Source organism: Rhinolophus sinicus, linkage group LG01 (assembly GCF_036562045.2).
Source record: "Rhinolophus sinicus isolate RSC01 linkage group LG01, ASM3656204v1, whole genome shotgun sequence".
NCBI lineage: Eukaryota > Metazoa > Chordata > Mammalia > Chiroptera > Rhinolophidae > Rhinolophus > Rhinolophus sinicus.
Window position 1 is genome coordinate 85,925,753 of NC_133751.1, and position 27,763 is coordinate 85,953,515.

General features: G+C 34.2%; 1 protein-coding gene across 5 annotated transcripts in view; it reads right to left on the bottom strand.

Annotated features, from left to right (window-relative positions):
• ZNF654 (zinc finger protein 654) overlaps window positions 1-27,763 on the bottom strand; it is an 88,121-nt gene that overhangs the window by 40,993 nt on the left and 19,365 nt on the right. For all 5 annotated transcript variants that reach the window (XM_019745428.2, XM_074333262.1, XM_074333266.1 and 2 more), the window contains exon 2: window positions 13,509-13,654. In XM_019745428.2, the coding sequence (XP_019600987.1) occupies window positions 13,509-13,654 (146 nt within the window). The remainder of the gene's footprint in view (window positions 1-13,508; window positions 13,655-27,763) is intronic.

Genomic DNA, 27,763 nt, shown 5'->3' on the forward strand with positions numbered 1-27,763 from the left:
TAAAATAGAAACAATAATAGTAGCTACCTCTTGTAAAAGCACTGAGAACAAGCGCTGGTAGTGCTACAGGTGTTTCCTAATATGGTACTAATATTTTTATTATCAATATTGCCATCCATGTTTCCTTCAACAATCTAAAAGGAAACACAGGATCTTCTCAGCTGTATATGTGTCAATTTTGTTGAAATATAAGACATAAATTTTTCTTCAAATTATAAAAATTTTAAAGATATCTGACTACATTCATCAAAAGGTTTCTTTCCAAAAATGTATTATTGTATGTTTATATCAGTTTTAATGTTGAACATGTTTAAGGTGTTTGCATAATACATATTTAATATGTTTAATATGTAATAGTCTATACATTAGTCAAATTATAATTAATCCAGTCCAAATTATAGGTTTATAGGTTACGTACAGTTCATTTACCTAAATTATTCAAAATAGAATTACCTAAACAAAATGATTTATATAAAAACAAATTATTTGTAATGGGACAACTACAGTATAGATGGTATGCTTTCTGAATTTAAAAAAATTATACCATATATAATCATTCTTATTTGACTTTCATCAATCAGTATATTCCTATTAGCTATGTAAGCTTAAATAACCAGAGTATCACGAGAGTCCCTATTTATGAAACAAACTATATTCTGTCATTGGGGTGCTTGGAAGTCAAAGCATATTTTCCCATATATTACAAATGGTGAAAAGGTACCAGACTTTCTTAAAATACACAGAAATGCAAAAGGAGACTGTTTAGTAATTATAATCAGAATCACTATTCTCTTTTGGGTCTCTGTAACATAGAAGTAATTTCCACACTGAAATACAAGAATCTCACTTACCAATATAGAGCATAATATAGTGAGACAAAGAAATGGAAAATACAAGGAAGAGTTAGAGACACGGGGAATGGAATGTACAAGTCTAACAAGTCTAATTGCACTTCTACAAAGAAAAAAAGACAATGAATGAGGCAAAGACAAAAGCTGGGTAAGAATTTCAAAACGGATGAAAGATACCAATCCTCAGACCCAGGAAATCCCTAAGGATTAATAAAAATAAATCTACACCTAGCTAACCATAGTAAACTACAAAATACCGAATACAAAGAGCAATGTATAAAACAACCGGAGAAAAATATAGACTGTTTACAAAGAAATAGGAAATTAAATTAGCAAGAAGTGTTTAAGACACAAAAATATATAGGCTATAAAATTTGACAGACTGAAGCAAAAATAATAATCTCATGTAGGCTTTAAAAAGTATATAGCAAAAATACATGACATCAACAGCATTAAAGTTAGAAAGAGAAGTTTCAATATTAGTGTTCCAGTGCCCTTAGACTGGAAGAAGGTAGAGTATATAAAGTACATACTTCAGGAAGTTAAGCACTAAATTCTCCTTAACTAATTGTATAAATTTACATGAAATAAAAGCACCTTCAAGTTTTCCTGGAAATACACAAGTTGATTACAAAGTTGAGTATCTAAGAAAACCATGAAACAGCAAGAGTTATGAAAAGTAGCCAAGGCTAAGATATTGTCAAAGCCTCTATAATTGAATCTCTATGCATGGTATTGGCACATGGAGAAATAGCCTAATAAAATCTTACAGAAAAGCCAAAAATAAATGAACTGCATGTGAAAAGTGAGTATATGACATAAGCAGCATCTCAAATCAGTAGTGAAAAAAAGATTTCTTCATATTGGATAGTCAAACATTAAAAGACAAAACTGATTTACTCCAACTTCCAAACATAAGAAAACATTCAAAATAGATAAAAAAAACTTAAACATAAAAAAATTAAACAATTCAAATATCAGAAAAAAAGTCCCATGTAACTTCGTTATAGAGAGCTCTTTATGATTCAAAATTCAGAAGCAATAGAGGGACACTGATAAAATTAATTACATTTAAAAATGTCTAAAAATATAAATACCATAAGCAAAGCAAAAGATAAATGAAAAACTATATATTTGCAATTTACATCATGGGAAGGGATTAATAATATCTCTCATACATAAAGAGCTTATGAAAACTGAAAAGAAAAAGTCCAACTTACAGAAAACAGGCTTGAGATATACATATTTACATGTACCTTATGTAAAATGAAACACAAACGTTCTTTAAGGATATGCAAAAAGATGTTCAACTTCACTCACAGTAAGAAAAATACAAATTAAAACTACATTGTGCTGCCATTTCTATTAGAGAAACAAAACTGACAACACAAAACTGCAGTGAGGTTGAAGGTAAACAAAGCCTCTTTTGTGGGTGAAAATGCAAAATGGTACAAGCTGTATAGAGGAATCTTAGGGACTACTTAGCAAGATCTGTATCTAATCATCCTTTAATACAGATGCTAGGAACCTACCCCACAAATCTACTGGCAAAAATACAAGATGTATGCAAAAGGATATTAATAACAGCACTATTTGTAATTAGAAAAGAATGGAAACAATCCTAATATGTATCATTAGAAGACATATTGAATAAACTATGGTATATCTATGAAACAGACCACTATGGGTTGTGACAAGGAATTTGAACTATGTCTATATCACTATGGAGTGATCTCCAAGATATAATATTAAATGAAAAAAGAGTAAAGTATGTATGTTTATTTTTAAAAGGGCATACGGTATGGATACATATCTGTTAGTTGAATCTTACTTTTCTATCCAACTAATTTCTTTTTAAATTGGTTTAGACCATTTAAGAGTAATTTCTTATATGCTTAGATTAAAATCTACTACCCTAACAGTTATTTTCTATTTGTTCTATCTGTTCATAGTTCTGTTTGACCTCTTCTTCCACCTTTTTTGGACTGAGTAATTTTGATTCCATTTTCTCTCTACTTTTGTTTCATATATACACCTCTGTATTCTATGGTTTTAGTGATTACCCTAGGGTTGACTATGTATCTTTAATAAGTACCAGTCTACCTTCAAATATTATGCTGCTTTAGGTGCTACTTTTGTCATTCACTTTAATTTAAAATATGCTATAAAACAATATCAATTCACTTCAAATTTTGCTTTAGTTTTGGCACTTAGTAGAAAATATGACCATAGGATGGTGGCCAGTTTTGTAAAAGTTTTATTGGAAACAGCAACACACATTCATTTATGTATTGTCTATGGCTGCTTTGGTGCTACAAGAGCAGAGTTGAGTAGTGACAACAGACACTGTGGTCGGCAAGTAGAAAAATATCTGGCCCTTTAAAAAACTGTTTCCCAACCCGCTTTAGATAGTTATGTGTCACAGTGATTAAAAGTAAGAAAAATTCCGTTTTATGTGTATTTTAAGGTTTTACCATTTCCAGTTTTCTCCATTTCTTTGGATAGATTTTCTATCTGGCATCGTATTTCTGGTACTTTTTTGTTCAGGTCTTCTGGGAATAAATTCTTTCAGTTTTTGTTTCCCTGAAAACATGCTTATTTCTCCTTCTCAAATTGAGAATTAAAAGATTTTTTTTCTTTAGCACTTTAAAGAGGTCACTTCATTGTGTTCTGGCTTGCATAGTACCTGAGATGTCTGCTGTATTTATCTTCAGTCTTCTAAATTAGGTAGTGTCTTTTTACTTCAAGATTTGCTCAGTGATTTTCAGAGTTTGAATGTTATGCACCTAGGTGATCTGTGTGTGTGTGTGTGTGTGTGTGTGTGTGTGTGTGTGTGTGTGTGTGTGTTTCAAATTATCCTGCTTGTTGTTCTCTGAGTTTCTTGAATCTGTGGTTTCGGGGTCCTCTGCAGCAGTAATCATATCCCTTCTGATATGTCAGTGCTTCTTCCTCTCATCAAACATCTCCAGTCTCTGGGCTTTACCAATACCTCTTTTTCCTTCCTTTGTCTTTCCGTTTCTAAGGCTAACAGAACCTTACTAGAGTGCTAAGCTAAGTCTGGGTTCACCATCCTCTCCTTGTCTATTCTCTCAGATCTTCTAACAACTTTGAAAAAGGTTCTGTGAATTAAATCCCCTCTACTGAATTATCCAGCATGACTTACATTTCCCTAACTAGATTTTGATTAAAATAACTTATATATCTTAATCAAAAAAATGAAAAACCAAAAATAAATTTATTGATGACCATTTCCTACAAGAGGAACAGGAAATTAGTTTTTGTCCCCACTTCCAAAATTGCAATGCAAAACTTTTTCAGAATATCATGGCTCATGAAAACTATAACCAGGCTATAGCCAACATGAGTCACATATTTATTTTTATTAAATATTTAGAAATATATGTTTGTCTTGGTGCCTTGATCCTGCAGGATTTTTTTTCCTACTGAGTTGTAATTGACATGTAACATTATATTAGATTCAGGTGTACAACAAAATGATTTGATATTTGCATATGAAGCCTGACAATTAAGTTTGTGAATTTGTTGCAATGATGTGGCTAACCTTTTTTTGATATCAAAGAGGTTATTCATTATGAATTTATATGAACTGGACAAACAGTTAACTAAGTTTACTATTTGGAAGTGCTGAAAAGACTACATGAAAAAATCAGATGACCTGAACTTTTCTCCAACAATGCATGGCTCTTGCATCACGGTAATGCACCAGCTCACATGACATTGTCTGTGAGGGAGTTTTTCCACCAGTAAACAAATAACTGTATTGGAACACGCTCCCTACTCACCAGATCTGGCCCCCAATGACTTCTTTCTTTACCCGAAGATAAAGGAAATACTGAAAGGAAGACATTTTGATGATATTCAGGACATCAAGGGTAATACAGTTCTGATGGCCATTCCAGAAAAAGTTCCAAAATTGCTTTGAAGGGTGGACTAGGCGCTGGCGTCAGTGCATAGCTTCCCAAGGGGAGTACTTCAAAGGTGACCGTGGTGATATTCAGCAATGAGGTATGTAGCACTTTTTCTAGGATGAGTTCACAAACTTAATTGTCCCACCTCATATATTGCAAAATGATCGCCACAAGTCCATTAACATCGATCAATCACAAGTCACAATTTTTTCTTGTGATCAGAATTTTCAAGACCTACTCTTTTAACAACTTTCATATATACAATACAGTATTAACTATAGTCACTATGTTATACACTATATCCCAAAAACCTGTTTATTTTATAATTGGAAGTTTGTACCTTTTGACCACCTTCACTTCACCCATTTGGCCCACCTCTCAACTCCCACCTATGGAATCCACCAACCTGTTCTCTGAATCTGAGTTTTGTTTTGTTTTAGATTCAACATATAAATGAGATCAAATGTTGTCTTTCAGTCTGACTTATTTCAGTTAGCACAATAACTTCAAGGTCCATCCATGTTGTCACAAATAGCAAAATTTCCTTCATTTTTATGAGTGATAATATTCCATTACATATATATGGATGTATCCCATTTTCTTTATCCATTCTCCATTCATCCATTGATGGACACTTAAGTTGCTTCCATGTCTTGGCTACTATGAATAATGTTTCAGTGAACATAGAGGTACAGATACCTTTCAAGTTAGTGTATCCATTTCCTTCAGATACATACTCAGGAGTAGAATTGCTGGATCATAAGGTAGCTCTATTTTTAATTGTTTGAGGAACCTACATACTTTTTTCCATAGTGGCTGCACCAATTTACACACCTACCAACAATGAACAGGGTTCCCTTTTCTCCCCGTCATTGCCAACACTTGTTATTTGTTATCTTTTTTATAAAAGCCATTTTAATAGGTGTGAGGTGATAGCGTGTTTCCCCGAAAATAAGACCTAGCGGGATAATCAGCTCTAATGCGTCTTTAGGAGCAAAAATTAATATAAGACCCAGTGTTTATATTATATTTATTACACATATTAATTATATTATATTTATTACATTAATTATATGATTAGACCTGGTATTATATTATATTAAAGTAAGACCAGATCGTATATTAATTTTTGCTCCAAAAGACGCATTAGAGCTGACTGTCCAGCTAGGTCTTATTTTCAGGGCAACATAGTTATCTCATTGTGGTTTTGATTTGTTTTCGATTTTGACCGATGGTTTCCTTTGCTGTGCAGAAGCTTTTTAGTTTGATGTAGTCCAACTTGTTTATTTTTAGTTTTGTTTTGCTTTTGTTGTCAAATGAAAAAAAAAAGTCACCCCCAAGACCAATGTCGACCTTACTAAGTTTTCTTCTAGGAGTTTTATGGTTTCAGGTCTTTTGTTCAAGTCTTTATTCCATTTTGAGTTGATTCTTGTATATAGTGTAATAGTGGTTCAGCTTTTAAATGTGGCTGTCCAGTTTTACCAACACCATTCATTGAGGAGACTGTCCATTTCGCACTGAACATTCTTTGTTCCTGTGTTGTAAATAAATTGACCATATATGCGTAGATTTATTTCTGGGCTCTCTATTCTGTTCTGTTGATCTATGTGTCTATTTTTATTCAACTACTATACTGTTCTAGTTAGCTTTGTAATATAGTTTGAAATCAGGAAGAGTGATGCCTCCAACTTTGGTCTTCTTTCTCAGTATTGCCTTGGTTCTTTTGTGGTTCTATATAAATTTTAAGAATTGTGTGTTCTAATTCTGTGAAAAATGCCATTGGATTTTTGATAGAGATTGCACTGAATCTGTAGTTTGCTCTGGGTAGTATGGACATTCTAACAATATTCTTCAAGTTTATGAACATGGATTATCTTTCCATTTATTTTTCTCTTTAATTTCTTCTATCAACGTCTTATAGTTTTCAGTATATAGGTGTTTCACCTCCTTGGTGAAATTTATTCCTAAATATTTTACACTTTTTGATGAAATTGTGAATAGAATTGCTTTCTTAATTTCTCTTTCTGATAGTTCATTATTAGCGTATAGAAGCACAACAGATTTTTATACTTTGATTTTGTATCCTGAAATTAATTTATTACTATCCATCACTGAATCCTGCCTGGAATGCTGAAATCTATGAACATTTACTTTCCATTGGGAAAAATGAGGCTGGGAAGGTAGCATTAAAGTTTACTTTTACTTTATGTAAAACTAGTAAAGTGTATGTTTTTTGCCTTAAAGGTTAAATTAGTTTCAAGGTGTTCGATTTTGTTCTACCTATAAAATTCAGGAATCATTATTTAACCAATCTAAAACAAAAAAACACTAGGAAAAAATTCAGAACTTAACTCAGATTTTCACAAGTTCCCTAACTTCACAGTCCTGTTTTCTTATAAAAGAGGATTAATTCGAGGTTGTTTTTAGTGCAAATACATACATACACAGATAGCAAAATCTTCATTTCTTTACAAAATACAGTTTACAGGGCATCCCAGGTAAAATTATAATTAGTCAATTTAAGACAAATCTCTACATCACTATTCATTTCCATAAAATTTAAAAAACACTCAATTATAAATAAAAACAGAATTTACTTTCCTTCCCTCTGAAGAATACCTTCACAAAACTGTAGTTTTTAGTCTCCCAGCCTTTATATACAAGGCAGATCTTCACACGTTTCATTTACAAGGTGGGTATAAGCATTTATGCAAATGGACATGGGTATAAGCTTTTATGAAGGTGGACATATGGACCAGACAATAATACCAGAGAATATAGTAACTTATATGTTTAACATATTACATATTTTATATATATATATATTAAATATATACTTACATACAGAATATTTTAGATATTAGTTAAGTTAATCCTTTAGCTGGCCTATAAATTTTTTAGTATGTCAAGTTATTAAAAAATTAAAAATACATGATAATATATCATAAACAAGAATTCTACAAATAGATATGAATTATAATGAAACCCATTAACATCCTGACATCTTGTCCAGGCACCTTGAACATTCTGTTTGCCATCCCTGAGAGGTTCTTCTGCTCCTTTTTCTAATTTATCGCTATCATTCCTTCAGAGCTCAGCTCGAGGGTTAGCTCACTCGGCAAATTTTCCCTGACTTCTAGGACCAAGTCAAGTCCCTTGTTATACTGCTCATTGTACCCTGTAATTCTTTCATGATTACATTACATAATAATGTGACCTTTTTAATATATTTTAGCTCTGTAACTCTGTAAAAGTCTTTGAGAACAAGGACTTAACTATCTTACATTCTATGTTATCCCTAGAACCAAGCACAGAGATTGAATGAATGAACGAATGAATGAGTATGGAATAACTGTTAGAAGAATTTACTGGCTTATGTATTTATTTAAATAAAATAGAATTAAAGATTTACTACTCTTTTAATAGTACCACCATGTTGCTATTTCCCATTTTTCTGTTGGTATTAAAAATACAATTTTCTGTTAAATTCAAATAATGCACAAACTTTTCTTTGTAAAAAACATTATTATTTGACAAACCACTAAGATAATTTGCTTTCTTTTCCCTAGCACTGTCCATGCTAGATTAGATTTGCTTCTGCTTAATACATTATTCTTTTCATGAGCAGTGGTGAAAAAGCTAGCAAGCAATGAAACAGAAGTCAACAAATGATTTAATTTTTTTTAAAAGTACTTTTGTAAGACTTAAAAGCATTTTCACATTATACAACACTAAAGTTAACAAAGGTGATATAGAAGGGTAAAAAAATCCACAAAGACACTGAAATAAGAATAATACTTCTTACTTACAAATAACATATTTGTATTAAGTCAGAAAATAACTGAAACCACTTTTGCAGTTTTCAAAATAACATATAAAAAAATGTCTGTAGTGGACATCTATTATGTCTGTCTACCTGGCCAGCTCTCTTCACACTACCTCACTCACTTCTTGAGAGAACTGCTTATCCAGCCAACATTTCTATGGTTCCGATAGGGCTGCCAATGCAGTATTTCCCCTAGCCACGGGGTAGGCTTGTCATCAGACTGAGACAAACATTTTACCACACTCTCCTCAACACAGGGATTAATCCAAACAGTGAGCACATAACCTCTGCAGAGCCTGAGTCCCCCAAATATTTTAGGTATTAGAGGTGGGAGGAGGGGGGGTCTCTCCTCCCTCAGTTAATAAAATAAGCTTAATCCCAGAATTTTCTGCAGCCCTGAGAGAAAAAAGCCAGAAGAGGATGGAAAGGAGAGAACAGTTCTAGATGATATTTTATTCTCTGATTCCGAAAATCCCGAAACTAGTTAATTTAGTTCTTGCTTTTTCATGGTTTAGTCATCTAATAAATTCTTACCTTCACCCCACGTTTTTGCTTAAACTAGCTTGGGTAAGATTTTTGTCAATTATAACAAAAAAGCCCTAATACATTTCCCATATTCATTTAGGTATGATAAAACTAAATATAAAATTATTATAGGTTTTATTTAACTGTCTCACTCTTACAAATCTAAGTAGTGTTATATTCTAAACTCTCCTTCCCTCCTACAATTTTTTTTTAGCTTTAATGGGGTATAACTGACCAACAGAAATTGTATATATTTAAGCTATACAAGTTGATGTTTTGATATACATATAGATGGTGAAATAACCACCACAATCAAGATGGTTAAAATATCCATCACCTCACAGAGTTCCCTCCTACAATTTTAAACATATGCAAATAAACTTTTAAAGAAGCACAATGTACATACACTATTTTAAATTTATATATATAAAACAAAAAATATAGTTCAAACATATGAAATTACCACATCTTCAAGATTTAAAAACGCTGATTATAAAGAAAGGCTTCAAACTTCTCCCATTAGTCCAATGCCCTAGAATTAACAACTTTCAATATTTTTAATAGGTGTTGATAATAAACCATTAGTATTTCTTGATTTACCAATTTTAAATATTATCTCTTGACTTCCTGCTATGGGAGAAAAGAATTTAACTCCTCACACAACCAATTCCACCTTTCCAATAGTTAATCATTACTTTTATTATTTCCTCTATTATTTATCTTTGTAACATTACTTACACCTTTATTTATGGTTTTATGGACTACTGATATTCCAATTTCTAAAATAAAAATGAAATGAAGGATATTAGTGCCCTTGTCATTCACTTTCAACTCAACTTTTATTAAAAATACTTTTATATTGAAAGGTTAATAATTTCCTTCTGTTCTATAACTAAAATTATTTTTGTACTTTATCTAAAAGTTTAAAGTTAATAAACATCATTTACATTATTCTTTTTATATTACACCCTCATCTGGAATATACTTTCTAATAACTTCCCAAGAAAAAGAATCTGAACACGTCAATCTTCTTGGTCCTTAAATGCCTGGAAATGTTCTTTCTACTCTCACAGTCCACTGACACTTTGAAGGAGTATAAAATTCTATACTGAAAGTAATTTCCCCTCAAATCTTTAGAGACACTGATTAATTATACTCTACCACTCACTGTTAGTTGTATGAAGACGGGTATCAATCTGATGTTTGTTCCTTTATAGGTGACCTAGTTTTTCCTCTCTAGAAGATGTTTAAATCTGTTTTTCATTTTTGATATTTTGAAATGGCAAAATGATGTATTTAGCCGAGTAGCTTTCATATTCATTGTGCTGAGCATTTATTTGTCTCTTTCATCCTGGAAGTTCATGAATTTCAGTTCTGGGAAATCCTTTTAAATTGTCTTTGAAAATTTCCTCCAATGTATTTTCTCTAAGTTCTTTTCTGGAACTCCAACTAGTTAAATAACAAATCTCATATACGGAGTTATCACATCATTTTTTTTTTTTTCTGACACGTTCCTTCTCTTTGGTTTTGATTTACACTCCCTATTATTTCTTCAACTTTACTTTCCAAACTTCCTACAGAAATTTAAATTTTAACCATCATATTTTCTTAGTTTCCACAAGCTCATTTTTGGTATCTCATTATTCCTTTCATACAGCATGATATGTTGATGTTTTAATGTAATACATATCTTCTCAACTCTCTTTGAAAATACTAATTATAGATTTTATATTTCTCTTTTTAATTTTTTTGTTTTCAATATTAATACTATTTCTTCCAGAATTTGTATTTGTTTTTACTGTATTCTTTTCATGTTGAAGGCATTCCTCATGTGTCTCATGATTCCTGAGTACCAATTAACATTTAAGAATAAGGCCATAAGCAAATGAATTGGAAGCATGTCTAGAGTTTGGTAATGAGTTTTTCTTTGTTAACTGTCTCAAAGAGGAACCCTTAATTGCCAGAATGTAAAAAATAAAAAAATAGCAATACTGTTTCCGCACCCCACCCTTGGCCCTAAGGCCAGGTGATTGGCCTGAATGGAAAAACTGCAATTAACTCCTTTATCTACATCCTCCCAAAATATCTCATTCCCTACTCTCTATTTCACACCTTCTATGTGCAAATTCTATACCATTCTAGGATTCTGGGAGGAGGGGAAAGGACAGTCTGTCTTCCTATCTTATAAGGAAGAGGATAATTTTAATTGCCACCCAGTTTTTAAAAATGTTTTCAAATAAGTCATGAGCTGCTTAACAATGGGAATATGTTCTAAGAAAGGCTTAGATAGGCGATTTTTGACATTGTGTGAACATCTCAGATTGTAATTATAGAAACCTAGATGGTACAGCCCACTACACACGTAGGCTGTATGGTATAACCTATTGCTCCTAGGCTACAAACCTGTACAGCATGTTACTGTGCTGAATACTGTAGGCAACTATAACACAATGGTAAGTATTTCAGTAGTTAAATATATCTAAAAATAGAAAAGGTACAGTAAAAAAGATTTTAAAAAATGGTAGGTACACCTTAGGTAGGGTAGGTAGGGCACTTATGATGAAAGGAGCTTGCAGGACTGGAAGCTGTTCTGGGTGAGTCAGTGAGTGAGAGGTGAGTGAATGTGAAGGCCTAGAACATCGCAGCACACTGCTGTGGATTTTATAAACACTGTACACATAGGCTACCCTAAATTTATTTAAAAAAAAATTTTCTTTCTTTAATAATAAATTAACCTTAGCTTACTGTAACTTTACTTTACTATATAAACCTTTTAATTTTTTAACATTTTAACTCTTTTGTAATAACACTTAGTAGAAAACACACACACACACACACACACACACACTGTGCAGTTGTACACATCTATTTTTTTCTTCATATCGTTATTCTATAAGCTTGTTTTCTATTTTTTAAATATATTTTTAAAACCATTTACATGTTTTTGCTAAAAATTAAGACACAACACATACGTTAGCCTATGCTTGAACCATCAACATCACTGTCTCTACCTCTACATCTTGTCCCAGTGGACCGTCTTCGGGGCAATCACATGCATGGACCTGTCCTCTCCTGTGATAACAACGCCTTCGGGAATATCTCCAGGAAGAACTGCTTGAGCCTCATCTTCAGGAGGTCTCACTCTTTACAGAAATATGTCCATGGTGATTTGTTTGGTTTATTTATTTATTTTTGCCTTATGGATTTGCTTGTAAGCAGATAAGGCACCATGAACATTCCTCTCTATTAATGAAAACCTTATGGTGTTGTGGTCCATGTTTTCAAATTTTTTAAGGAGCTTGATGAGGTCTGCAAAAGCTTCTGCTAATCCCTTCACTGTGAGTTTTCTTGGGGGTTTTTCCTTTTCTTCTGCAGTTTCCTTTTCTCTTGACTCTTCTTCAGCTATACATTCCTGTTCCGGTTCTAACAATTCCTCATTCGTCAGTTCCTCAGGAACCACCTACGAGCTCCTGATGTCATTCTCATCCAAACCCGGGTTAAAGCTGTTTGCCATGTCAACCAGAGCGTTTTCGGTATTTGCAACCTTTGCGCTAAGATGTTATGACAGCTACATAACTAGGCAATAGGAACTTTCAAGCTGCATCATAAATCTCATGTGACCACCATATGCATGTGGTCTGTCATTGACCAAAATATCATTATGCGGCACATGACTGTATATAAAGATAAATATGAAAAACAACAAGTTTCACAAAATAATACTTATCTTATGAGACGTACTCATATTTTCTATTTTACTTTGTAAGGTTGATAAATGATTTCACAACCCACTATTGTGATGTGAGTGCAATTTGAGGCACAAAAAAATAAATGTGGTGACTTGCTCTGCCACGTTTAAAAGACCACTCATCTGTCTGTTTTCTGTCCCTCAGAAAATTGCTGAAATCTTTCATTCACTGATGACTTTTCTCTATTTTCTTTTCACTGTATTTCTCTTTTACTTCTTTACTATAATTTTCAGAGGATAAAAAAGAATAAACACAAGTACTCAATTTGTGATCTTTAACTTGAAGTCCTCTACAAGTATTTTTAAAAACCAGGCTAATTTAAGATACTTCTGCTAACTATGATGGCCTGAATTGTTGTATTCTGGGACTTACTATCACAGCTTACCAAGACAACCTGGGGAATTAAAAAGAGAAAGTGCTTGTAGTGACCATAACAAGCTATATAACAATTCCATTTAACTCTAAAACTAAAAGTAAAATTGGGATTAACCAGATACTTAAATGAAATGGAAATTTCTTTCTGAGAGAAGACTTTAGGAAAGGTGCCTTCCACAACAAAAACAATCAGAAACCAATTCTCAAATATGTCAAGAAAAATAATAGTTTATAAGAAGTAAAGAGTACTTACAAAGCAAGGCTACTCAAAACGTATTGTACGTGCTCACATTCATCTGGGAATGATGCACTGGCTGATGTAAAACAGCAAAGTGCAGTCTGAAGAACTTGAAGCTGTGGCAAAGGGACCTGCCATCTTCCAGCATAATCTTCAACCACCTGACAGGGAAGCAATCCAAAAAGTAATTAGAGAAAATTTCTCAAGTTTAATAATTTGGATAAAACTTACAAAGTAATTAAAATACCAGGGATGCCAAAATAATGTATACAAGTAGACACTTTGGTTAACGTTGCTCAAGCAGTAGTTCGCCATAATCAGAAGTGTCTGGATGCTGATGGTAACCACTTTGAGCACCTCTTGTAACTGCAGAAGTCAAATGTGACTTGTATTCATCTTTTGTTATCGGTATATATTGAGTATTACAATTTTAATACAGTTTTCCTTTCTTAAAATGCGTACACATTGTTTGGCATCCTCTGTATTAGTTAAGCATGAACACAAATGATTTGGAAGGGAGTTCCTTATTGTTTATTTTCATGCTGTGCATCTGAAAAAAAATTAACTATTATCTTTGAAAATATGGAAAAGAAATATATGAATGACTGTACTGTTCAGCTGCCAAATCTTTACCAAACTTTGTAACACATAACTCTTCACCTTCTATATTTAGCTTTTGTCAAAATACCAATTATCAAATATTAAAATAGCTACTAGACAGCAGAATATAATAATAAAGAAAATTAGAAATGAGTATGCATTTTATCATTATTTATAAGACTGAACTCGAAGCATTCTGGCAACAAATGAGTATTAAAGATATAGTGGCATGATGATGACTATGACAATTTAAACTGTACCATATTATGGAGTAGAGTTCAGAATATAATCAGTCTTGGCTCTGTCACTTAACTAGTTTTCTGAATTGGGTAGGCCATCTTACTTCTTTATGCATTAGTTTCCTCACCATAAAATGGAGCTACTCATGCTTATCTTGCACATTTACTCTGAAGTTAAATTGGGATAATTTATGAGAAAACATTTTAGAACTATCAATTCTATAAAATATTGATTTATATTATATATCTGTAAGTGTATATCTATAAAATTGTGCTCTCATATGCAAGACTGCTACATTAAAACAATGTATTTTAAAAATTCATCATATAAAATGGGTTGGCAAACTATGGCCTGCAATCAAAATTTAGTCTGCCCCATTTTTGTACAACCCACGAGTGAAAAATGGATGTTATATTTTTAAATGGTTGAAAAAAATATTTTGTGATGTGAAAACCATATGAAATTCAAATGTCAATGTCCATAAAGTTTTATTAGAACACATCCAGTGCATCCATTTACGTATTACCTAGGGCTGCTTTCCTGCTATAACAGCCAAGTTGAATAGTAAAGACAGAACACAGACGGCTCACAAAGCCTAAAATATTTAATATCTGCTCTTTTACAGAAAATGATTTCCAATGCTGATTTAAAAGCTGGGAAAACTAGAGCAGAGTAAAAAAGCCAAGAACACGTGGTGCTCAAGAACTCTTCACATGAATCACTTGCTGTTGAGAGACAATTTTCCATGGGTCTATTGTATTATATTTCTATAGTTTTTCAAAAAGAGGCTTTGACTGCCTTTATCTTTCAAATGTATTTATAGGAAACAGTCTTGAAAAATAGAGATGATGTCTTCCTGCAGACCAGTAAGCCTCTTTGCTGTCCAGTATAATTTTGGCGTCGTCTCTCTCTGGATCTAAGGTCATGCTAATATGCTTGCAAACCAATTAAAAAAGCTTGGTGTCCCTCGGCTGTGATGAAAACCTACTTTGAACCTGAGCTATTCCCAACACCTTTGTGAGACTTGAGGGGCAAGAGGAACCCTCATGAACAGGTAGCTCACGCTGCTTGCTGTGCCATGAGTAATCGAGTCCTTTATCTCTCACCCAGGAGATTCATGTCTTCTGCCAGCATCCATGAAATTGTGGCAGGCTTAGATAAACTGTCAGACCCTTCACAATTCTGTGATAATTCTAAATTGCAATACCAGGTAGCCGGCACATGTCTCCAATATTTCTAGGACCACGTGTGGATGAAAAAGAAAGCTAAAGAGTATTATCTCTGTGTAATCCAAGATCCCTTCCAGATCTTGTAGTCCTTACAAAATGCAAAGTAAAAACTACTGCTAACTATGATAACCCCAAGTACGACAGACTTTTCTAAATCACCACGGGCCAAAAAAGAATGGTAGATAAACAGTGGTTCCCTGGTTTTAAACTTTCTCTTCACTAAAGTGTTTGACTAGGTTTATTTATTGCCTCTTTTTGGCCACCACAACACCATTTTGGTACCACATAAGAAATAGTCACCTAACAGACTGACATTTTTCCTGTCTTCAGTCCCAAATACCGTGTTTCCCCGAAAATAAGACCTAGCCAGACAATCAGCTCTAATGCTTCTTTTGGAGCAAAAATGAATGTAAGACCTGGTATTATTTTACTGTAATATAAGACCGGGTCTTTAATATAAAATAAAATAATATAAAATAAAATAAAATATAATAATGTAATACCGGGTCTTATATTAAGTTTTGCTCCAAAAGACTCATTAGAGCTGATTGTCCGGCTAGGTCTTAATTTCAGGGAAACATGGTAGTTCGCCCTAATCTGTATCTACTTACAACCTTATTCACTTCCTATTTATAGGCTGGGTTTATCCTTAGCGAGAAGCTTTCTACTTTTTCAGCTTCTGTTCTCATTGTAGCTTCCCTCACTCACCAACATTCAGCTACTAATACCCTGCCTGATCTAGCTGAGCCCAAACCTAACGCAGTAAAAGTCCTGTGGGCAACACCTACCATATGTTTGCCACAATACCTTTGAAGGGACACAAACAAAATTGGCTGAAATTTACGTAACTTCTTACATGGTTTAATGTCATACCAGACACTGCTAATTCACTATAACATTAACATAACACTATAACATTTACTATAACATTATTTCTTTTAAATATTCCTTAAAATATGTAATACTATATTACATTGCCCTTTTACATTGAATTTTTCTCCTGTGCTGTAAGTGCTATCATAAGCCCTCAGCTAATGAGAGCTGGAAGCTGAACATCACAAGCTGAATGTGCTCCACCTGGCCAGCAAGCAACATACTTTCCATTTTTATTTTTATTTTGTATGCTAATAAGTAAAGGTTTTAATATAATGGGCAGAATAATGCTGAGTTGCTGCAAAGAAAGGAACAGTATTTATTTGGACCTTTAAAATCAATTATTACTACAGTTCTAAATTCTCCAAGAAAATGAACTAAGAAACAGAGATCAACATCAGCAGTCCATCAGGGATTGGTAGAAACTTTTTTTTTTCCATTTTGAAGGGCATAACAAACATTACTTCAATGCAATTTACTATAAATTGTAGACACTGTATCAATACTGCTGAAAGAATTTATAGCCAAGGCCAAAGCATGCCATCACATAAGATGAGCTGAAGAGAAGGGCAGAACTATTGCCAAAGGAAGATGTTGGAATATTCCAATAATCCTACAGCACTTTCTCAGCACTCATTTACAAGAGCATATGCCCTGCTCTAAAAGAGATATAGCTATACTATACACTGCCTATCTTAATTTACCAAGGCAAATTATTGTGAGAATGAACACAGATTCTTTCTGTCGAAACTGTCAAAACACAGATTTAATATAAACCTATTATGTTAAAATTACATTCACTATTTAGGAATGTTGAAATACATCATCCAAATTACTATGGACTGAAATGTGTCCCCCTAAAGTTCATGTGTTAAAGTCTTAAACCCCCTGCGACTGTATTTGGAGATAGGGTTTTTAGGAGGTAATTAAATAAATTAAAAGATGTCATGGGAGGGGGTCCTAGTCAGATAGGATTGGTGGCCTTGCCTTATAAGTAGAGGATGAGATATCTCTCTCCCTCTCTCTCTCTCTCTCTCCCTCCCTCCCTCCCTCCCTCCCTCCCTCTCTCTCTCCACATGCATGCACTGAGGAAAGAGCCCAAGAGAAGGTGGCTGTCTGCAAGCAAGGAAGAGAGTCTTCACTAGAATCCTAACATGCTGGCACCCTGAATCTCAAACTGTGAGAAAATAAATTTCTGTTGTTCATGACACCAAATCGGTGGTATTTTGTTATGCAAATGGAACTGACTAATACACAAATGTATAAAAATAAAACAAATGTAGCAATTAAAGAACCCAAAAAAGAGCATATAAAGTGATCAACTAAAATAGTTATCTTTTCTTAACTGAGCTCTCCTTTTTTTCTAAAATAACAGTGAAGACTACCAAATACAAGTTTGCCACTGAACAAACAATCCTCTTGATTTCTAAATCCAGGTAATAACAGATAGATCATTAACAGAGTATCAAGCATGACTATATTTCTATTAGTTGGCCATTCACATCCCTGTGATTTTCCTCCTTGAATTCTCCTATTGTCATCAACTTGCAATATTTTAAACACCTCACTGACTTCACAAGGGGTCAGTCAAGCTGTTCACTAATGTTAATTTCATCATTTATTTACAGTGAATCCATCCACTTCTAAATCTGATCAAACAAACCAGAAGACACATTACTATTACCTTCTATTGAGATTCAAAAAATGACAATACATGCCTGTATTAATCTGTTGAATAAAGATTAATACAACTGAATAAATTTGCTAATTTTCTAAATGCCTAAAATAAACATTGTAATAAACATTGTTAAGTCTTTTCCTCACCTCCTTCAGTATGATTATTATTCATTTATACTGTAGCTACTCTCTCTCTACATATAAAACGTGTGTGTGTATGTGTGTGTGTGTGTGTGTGTGTGTTTCCTAGTTCTGTCCACTGAGAAGACCTAGGAGCAATGACAGTCCAGTAGCAATATGTACAGTTAGAGCCCAAATCTTGGTTTCCAAACACTATTCTCCCAAAGAATGAACTTAGGTTCCTTAAGTGCAAGGAGATTGGGCTAAAACCCTCCTCCAGCAGGGCTGGAGCGGGAAAAATACAAGATGAGATTGGAACATTTTGTGGTATCAGAAAGTAATGAAGTGTTTAAAAAATGATGAGCTATAAGAACACAGCAGTCAATGTGAAAGTGCTCCTAGCGGCTAAAGCTGGAACAATTTAAGCAACAATTTAAGCAAAAAATAAATGAACAATTTCATCCATGGAACCAGTTAAATATCCATGAGTCCATACGGATACAAATAAATAATCTAATAAGTACATAAAGCTTAGAGATTAAACAGCTCTTCCTTACAGTAGAAGCCCAATAAACACAGAACAAAAAAAGAAATAGAGAATCACCGTTAGGTAAATACACAGTGATGAATGTTGTAGACAAGATCCATGGGTCAGCGTTACTATTAGCGAACGAGAGGAGATCCAGGATTTGCAGTCTCACAGTATCTCTCCACAAGACATTTATCAACTACAAAGAGATAGCAGCTTTACAGTAGAGAAACTCCAGACACAAACTTAACCAAGCCATCAAGGTATATTATCATAAATCTGTTGATACACCAAGAAAGACACAATGGCATAATGCATAAACTCATTCCAAACATGAGAAATCATTAGACAAAACAAAACTGAGGGATATTCTACAAGAAAATTCCTCAGTACTCTTCAAATGTGTCAAGGTCATGAAAGACAAAGAAAAACTGAAGAATTGTTACAGACTGGAAGAGACTAAGCAGAAATAGCTAAATACAAGTGAAATCAGAAAGAACATCCTGGAACAGAAAAAGCATTAATGGAAAAATGAGTAAATTTTTAATAAGGTCTACAATTTGGTGAATATTACACCAGTATTATTTTCCTGTTGATAACTGTGCTGTTTTCTATAAGTATAAAATTAGCTCAAATTTTTTAAAGTTTAAAAACAAAACTATTTTGCTCCAACCTTTTCCCTCAAATTTCAAGGTTCTCATTTATGTTCTGGATGCTATTCTATAAGTACAATTCTACATTTACTTTCCCTACTTTGTTACCTGACTACACATCAAGATATACACTTGCCTATGGATATTTTTAAAGAATCAGATGGAAAAATAAAGCAGATAGGTTGGCAACACTGTGGAAAGAGTATAGGTTTTGGAATTAAACGGACCTGGCTTTACCATTTACTAGCTGTGTAACATTAGCAGAGTTATTACACTTCTCAGTCTAAGTTTCCTATGAAATGAATTTAATATCACTTTAATCACAGAGTTATTGAAGAATTAAGTAAGATATATATTAAAACCTAAGGTAATTCCTGGCACATAACAAAGAGCTACTACTACTAGTACACTTTAAGAAAATGGTGAGGTTAAAGCTTACTTTGGTAACTATTTCATTGCATCAGTCTGAACTGCTTAGTTATTTGTATCCAAGTGTGATTAATTACAACAAATTTTACTCACTTTTGGCAAGCAGACAGGCCAATAAAATCTATGCAAAAGCTACTGCTGAGCTTCAACTATTTAGTCCAATACTCATTGACAAATGGAGCATATCTTAGACACAGCAATACAAATAAGATGCTTCATGCCTGAACAGATATCTGAGGATTCTTTTTGTTTGTTTGTTTTTGTTTTACACTGAAAATCAAGCTCATAAAGAAAAGCTCTGTTCAAAAAAAGAAGAGTCACTTGTCATTTGACATTTTCTATCATGATAATCATGTAAAGAAAATCTAAAATTAAAGTCATTAAAAAAGAAAAAAAACACCAAACTGATTTAGAAGTAGATTCTAATAAGTTAAAGTTGTTTGGAATCTGCAAAGGGCACAGTCTTTAGTAGCAAGCAACCTAAAACCCACTTCTTTTGCGGGCTCAATAAAGCATGTTGTTTTTTCGGCTCACTACTCCTTTAGTTCATATTTCTGTAACATTAAAGTTTTTAGTAGGTTCTGTGAATGTAATAAGACTAAACCTTTTACAAAATGAAAAACAGAGTAAGGATCTCTACATCTTAATATTCCATGTAATCATACTATTAAAAGGAGTCTTCAAGATTATCTAGTCGGAGCTGCCGACCACAGCAGAAATATCCATCCATTACAGTATCATTCCCAGAAGGCTCTCTACTCCTTCTTGAGTTTTCTGCATCCATATGGTGTGAGGCAGGCCAGGGTCCTTCACGTGGCTGCCTGAGTATCTGCTGAACGACTCCACTTTCCTCCAAAGTTGGTCCAAAGAAGGTAAGCAGGAGGCTCATTTTTAAAGGATTCAAATAAATTCTGATCCCTGTCAATTTTTCATTTGATTCCAAACTCATTAGAGACAGTAAGACATTAAATGCTTCCCTCATAAACATTAAAATTGACACACAGACAAGGGAACCCCAAAATATATGCATAAGGAAATCTAGGTTGAAGAAATGTCCTTTTCAACAAAGCCTACAAGCCATAGAATTAAACTGAAAAGTTGGTTAAGTTCCATTTGGGTCTTTTAACACTAGTGTGTGAATGTCTGGCCTTTAAACCATTAATTAGTATTAGTCCTAGATCAGTTGACCTAATTCTGTCCTCTCTCTCTCTTAATTTTGTTCTCAAAGAGCAGCTCTTAGATTCACGTGACTTGTCCAACCACTTCTGGAGTCACTGTCATAACAGGTTCTCAAGTGAGTTTCTGAGATTGAGAAGTGTACCGAGTATACAGAGGGTGCCAAAAAAAGTATACACATTTTAAGAAAGGAAAAAAACTATTAAATTACTCTGATGGTAACCACTTTGAACACCTCTTATAATTGCAGAAGTCAAATGTGACTTGTATTTATCTTTTGTTATCGGTATATATTGAGTATTACAATTTTAATCGCTTTTTCCTTTCTTAAAATGTGTACATATTTTTTGGCACCCTCTATATTATACATGTAATCAAAGCTGTAGATGTCAAGATTTTATCTGTTCAACAAAGACAGCCAATGGATTTTTATCATGTGAACAGATAAAGCAGAGTCAAGTTCCTTATTAAAAGAGGGCATAAATCAATTTCTTAGGCTAAAGTAGAAGTGAAACTATTACAAACCCAAAGACAAAAAGGTAAATTTAAAAGGCCTATGCCTCAAACACTAACTTTGGGTACCAGGTTTGCTCATTCTCAAAAAGAACTAAATTTGTTTTAAAAAGATGATACACTTACAATTAAAACAGCAGTGGGAGAGAGTTAAAAAAAATAAAAGGAGGTCATGTTGATTAAGATAGGAGAGGGACTTCCTTAAGAATAAGTTCAAAAAAAAAGAGAGAAAGGACCCAAATTAATAAAATCAGAAATGAAAGAGGAGAACTGAAAACAGACACCGCAGAAATACAAAAAATTTTAAGAAATTACTATGAGCAACTGTATGCCAACAAATTTGACAATCTGGAAGAAATGGACAATTTTCTAGAGGTGTACAACCTTCCAAAGCTAACTCAAGAAGAAACAGAAACCCTGAATAGACTGATTACCACCAGGGAAATTGAATCAGTAATCAACAATCTCCCAACAAACAAAAGCCCTGGACCAGATGGCTTTACAGGTGAATTTTACAAAACATTCAAAAAAGAATTTTCACCTATTCTCCTCAAGCTCTTTCAAAAAATCCAGGAGGGAAGACTCCCAAACACTTTTTACGATGCCACTATCACCCTGATCCCAAAATCAGACAAAGACACCACAAAAAAAGAAAACTACAGGCCGATATTGCTAATGAGCATAGATGCAAAAATCCTCAACAAAATATTAGCGAACAGAATTCAGCAATACATTAAAAAGATCACACACCATGATCAAGTGGGATTCATCCCTGGTATGCAAGGGTGGTTCAACATCCGCAAATCAATTAATGTGATACACCACATTAATAAAATGAAAAATAAAAATCACATGATCATATCAATAGACACAGAAAAAGCATTTGATAAAATCGAGCAGCCATTTATGATAAAAACCCTTAAGAAAGTGGGAATAGAGGGATCGTATTTCAACATAATAAAGGCCATATATGATAAACCCACAGCTAACATCATACTCAATGGGGAAAAGCTAAAACCACTCCCCTTAAGATCAGGAACAAGGCAAGGTTGCCCACTTTCTCCACTTCTATTAAATATAATGCTGGAAGTTCTAGCCACAGCTCTCAGACAAGAAAAATAAGTAAAAGGCATCCAAATCGGTAAGGAGGAAGTAAAATTTTCATTATATGCAGATGATATGATACTATATATAGAGGACCCTAAAAACTCCGCCAAGAAATTATTAGAGCTTACAGATGAATTTAGTAAAGTAGCAGGATACAAAATTAATATTCAGAAATCAGTTGCATTTGTATATACCAATAATAAAACATCAGAAGGAGAAATTAAAAAAGCAATCCCATTTACAATTGCTCCAAAGACTATAAAATACCTGGGAATAAATTTAACTAAAGAAGTAAAAGATCTGTACTCAGAAAATTATAAGACACTGAAGAAAGAAATGAAAGAAGATACAAATAGATGGAAACACATACCATGTTCATGGATAGGAAGAATTAATATAGTTAAAATGTCCATATTGCCTAAGGCAATATACATATTCAACACAATTCCTATCAAACTACCAACGACATTTTTCACAGAAATAGAACATATAATCCTCAAATTTATATGGGACTATAAAAGACCCTGGATATCCTCAGCAATCTTGAGAAATAAGAACAAAGTGGAAGGCATAACAATACCTGACATCAAATTATACTACAAGGCTACAGTAATCAAAACAGCATGGGCCTGGCATAAAAACAGACACAAAGATCAATGGAACAGAATAGAGAGTCCAGAAATAAATCCATGCCTATAAGGCCATCCATGCCTATACGACAATGGAAGCAAGAATGTATGGTGGGGTAAAGACAGTCTATTCAATAAATGGTACTGGGAAACCTGGACAGACACATGCAAAAAAATGAAGCTGGACCACCTCCTTACACCATATACAAAAATAAATTCAAAATGGCTTGAAGACTTAAATGTAAGATCTAAAACCATAAAATTCCTAGAAGAAAATATAGGAAGAAACTTCACAGACATTACCCGGAGTAAGATTTTTACTGATATATCCCCTCGTGCAAGGGAAGTAAGAGAAAAAATAAACATGTGGGATTACATCAAACTAAAAAGCTTTTTCACAGCAAAGGAAATCATCAATAAAACAAAAAGGGATCCTACTGAATGGGAAAAGATATTTGCCAATGATATATCTGATAAGGGGTTAATATCACAAATTTATAAAAACTCACTCAACTCAACTCCAAAAAAACAAACAACCCAATTCAAAAATGGGCTGAGGACATAAAGAGACATTTTTCTAAAAAGGACATACAGATGGCAAACAGACATATGAAGAAATGCTCAGCCTCACTAACCATCAGAGAAATGCAAATAAAAACCACAATGAGATACCACCTCACCCCAGTCAAGATGGCTATCATCAATAAATCAACAAACAACAAGTGCTGGTGCGGATGTGGAGAAAAGGGAACGCTTGTGCACTGTTGGTGGGAATGCAGATTGGTGCAGACACTATGGAAAACAGTATGGAGGTATGTCAAATTTCTGAAAATTGAACTATCTTATGATCCAGCAATTCCACTCCTAGGTATCTATCTGGAGAAATCCAAAACTCCAATTCAAAAATCTGTATGCACTCCTATGTTTATTGCAGCACCATACACGGTAGCCAAGACATGCCCATCGGTAGATGACTGGATTAAGAAACTGTGGTACATTTATATAATGGAGTATTACGCAGCCATAAAGAAGAAAGAAATCTTACCATTTGCAACAACATGGATGGACCTAGAGAACATTATGTTAAGTGAAATAAGTCAGACAGAGAAAGAGAAATACCTTATGATCTCACTTATATGCGGAATCTAAAGAAAAGAATAAGTGAATGAACTAATCAGAAACAGTTTTGGAGACATAGAGGAAAAACTGAGGGTTGCTAGAGGGGAGGGGGGGTGGGGATAAGGCGGAAGGTGAGGGTTTAGAAAATAGTTGGTAACCACAAGATGGCCACGGGGTTTTGAAAATTAATTTGGGGAACGTAATCAATAATGTAAAGATTTTGTAGGGTATCCGATGGACACGTGTCCCATTTGAGAGACCACCTCAGGGATGATGTAGATGCTTGATCTCTGCACGGTACACCTGAAGCTAAACAATAATGAATGCCAACTATAATTTATATATATATATATATATATATATATATATATATATGTATGTACATATATATATGTATGTATGTATGTATACATATATATATGTATGCATATGGTTACAGGAAGCGGAGTACAGCATTAGGAATAGAGACAGTGGAAATGTAATGGCTCTGTGCGATGTCACCGAGGGATAGTGGATGGGGGAGGGGGGTTCACACAGGATGAGGGATATAAATGATAAACATCTAAGTATTGCTTTGTCTTGTGCACCTGAAACTAATAAAATTATATTAAAACAAAAGAAGAAGAAGTTCACTTTTAGAAACTAGGCAAAGGTGAAAAAAGAAAAATATATACTAGAACTACGTTCTTAAAAATGGAAGTGGGGGAAGTATTTTAATTGTTATTCATAAGAAAGGAAGGATGGCTATTTCCAAAGGTACCTAACAGAGGGATAAGAAGGTAACTAACTGTAGGATGGGAATCTAAGAGTGAACCAGTCTAGAAATCCAACTATGGCAAAATACTCTTTTAAACAAATAGAAAATAAATAACAGCAAGTAAAAAATCATAACTGAGACTGCCAAAGAAGCTAACATAAAGCCTGTACAGATTTGAAAAGGTAAAAAAAGCCCTGGGAGATTACTTAAAATACCTGAAGAATTTCAAGTGCATTTCAAATTACTACAGATGCTCTTTGACATACGATGGAGTTATATCCAGATAAACCTATCGTTAAGTTGAAAATAATTGTAAGTCAAAAATTCATCCAATATACCTAACCTACCAAACATACAGCTTATGACGAGACTACCTTAAATGTGCTCAGAACTTAACCCGCAGTGTGCAAAATCACCTAACACAAAGCCTGTTTTATAATAATGTACTGAATATTTCATGTAATTTATTGAATACTGCATTGAAAGTGAAAAACAGAATGGTTGTGTGGGTACTCATCCATAACATACAACTGAAAGCACACTGGAATAGAGATGGGCATTTTGCAGACATGATGGGATGCGAAAACACACTATCCAAAAAGCACTGGCAACACAATACACTGCAGACTGAGTTACTCACCCCTGTGATCACATGGCTGACTGGAAGGTGTGGCTATGTGCCCAGTGTCACCAGGGAGTGTCTTACTGCACATCACTAGCCCAGGAAAAGATCAAAGTTTGAAGTACGGTTTCTACAGAATGCACGATGCTTTTACACTGTTGTAATGTCGAAACATCTTAAGTGGAACCACTGTTAAGTCAGGAACCGTCTGTAGTTATTATAGAGAGTAATGTATGATATGGCAGGTGCCACAAAGGAAAGTGCCCCAGGAACTCAGTTAGGTCTCTGGGAGTGAATAAGGAAAATCAACATGGAAAAAAACAAAATAGATCAGTATGAGGTTTGATGTTGAGCTGGTAAGATTTTCTTAAGTCAGTGAGATGAGAGTGGGCAAGATCTATTTGATAATGAACGTTTTCTGATAAATTAAGAATTCCTTGATTTTCATCTCTGATATTACGTAAGATCATAAGCGATAATAAAATAATATTAAAACTTGAACCCAAACGCAAAGAGAAAGGAAAAGGAAGACAAGAGGGGTCAACTTAAGAATGGGCTAAAATGTAAACAAAAACAAAAACTAGCTATGCTTACTTGAAATGCCGTATCTTACTGTTGCTGAAAGGAATATGAGAAAAATGAATGTTTACACAGCCAATGAAGTAGAAGAAATTATGCAAGGCCTAGACCAGTAACAGTAAAAAAAAAAGAGTTTTAAAAAAAAAGTCTAGAGGAGCAAGTGGCAGAAGAGATATTGTCTTCACTGGGCTCCTATTTGAGCAGACGTCAGAAATATTAACACGTTGCGTACGGCGGGGTTTAAATCCCTCATACCCCTCTGTTCCGGCAGGTTTTTAAAAGAAACTACTTTAAAATGCACTCATCTCTTTAAAGCGTAAATGCTTCTATATCATTTATTATTTTTCTATGGAATTTTTTAGGATTTACTCACCTATGATGTTAGTAATCCCTCCTGGTGTGATACTGCAGAAAGCAACTTCCTTTGTGCAGTGGGGCACAACAAAAATTGCATATGTTCCGAGTTTCACTTCTCACTTTTTTTGATGCGCACACTTTACACACCCTTGTGTGATATTTTTCCTTTCCTCTTCCCACTATGGGCTCCAGATGATGCGTGGCCAAATCTCCCGAGAGCCTGGCCTGACCAGATTGTCTTCCTTGGGGTCCCGCTGCATAGGCACTTTCACAGCTGGTTCCCTGTCGCCACTCGTCTCACCTCCCTGTCTTGGCCTCTCACTGCTCTCTGCCCAATCTTTTGAAATTCGCGTTACCCGTCCTTAACGCATAGCTCAGAAAAAACGAAGATTCTCGTGATCCGTACGCAACGTGTTAAACGCAGCTTTATTTCAGGTACCCGTTGATAGTTATTATCTGAATAATACAAATACGGGGCACTACAGGAGTGCTTTTATGATTTTAGTTCAACAGACCCAAAACTTTCAGGGATAGTGGCAAAAGCCAAGATAGTGCAGGACTAAAAATGTCCCAGCACAAGGTTGGGAACAGAGAAACCCAAAGACAAGGGCAGAACACTGAGGCTGAGGAGATTATGTTTGAGCTTTTATACACTACAAGTGATACACTCTTTACAAGATGCCGTACAGAGGCTGGGCCACTAAATGAAATCCACACCTACTGCAGCACACAAGTACCAGGACAACACACAAGAAATGGACATTAAAACCTTTTAATATGAAGGAAATCTAAAGGAGGAAACATCAAGTGAGACCTGGTGCCAAGGGCTGACAGCCATGGAAATTTTTTAACTCTACAAGACAGAAATTCAGATAAAACTTTCAGGAAGTAGGTATGTTCGGGTGAAGTGCTCCCACCCCACAAAGAGTATGGTAAACATACAGTGGCACAATTAACAGCTTGAATTTTCCCAGTAAAACTTTAAGTACAAGTTATAAACTTTAACAGCTGGCACAACTGACGGGCACCCCGGTGAGGTTGAAACCAAAACTGATTTAGTA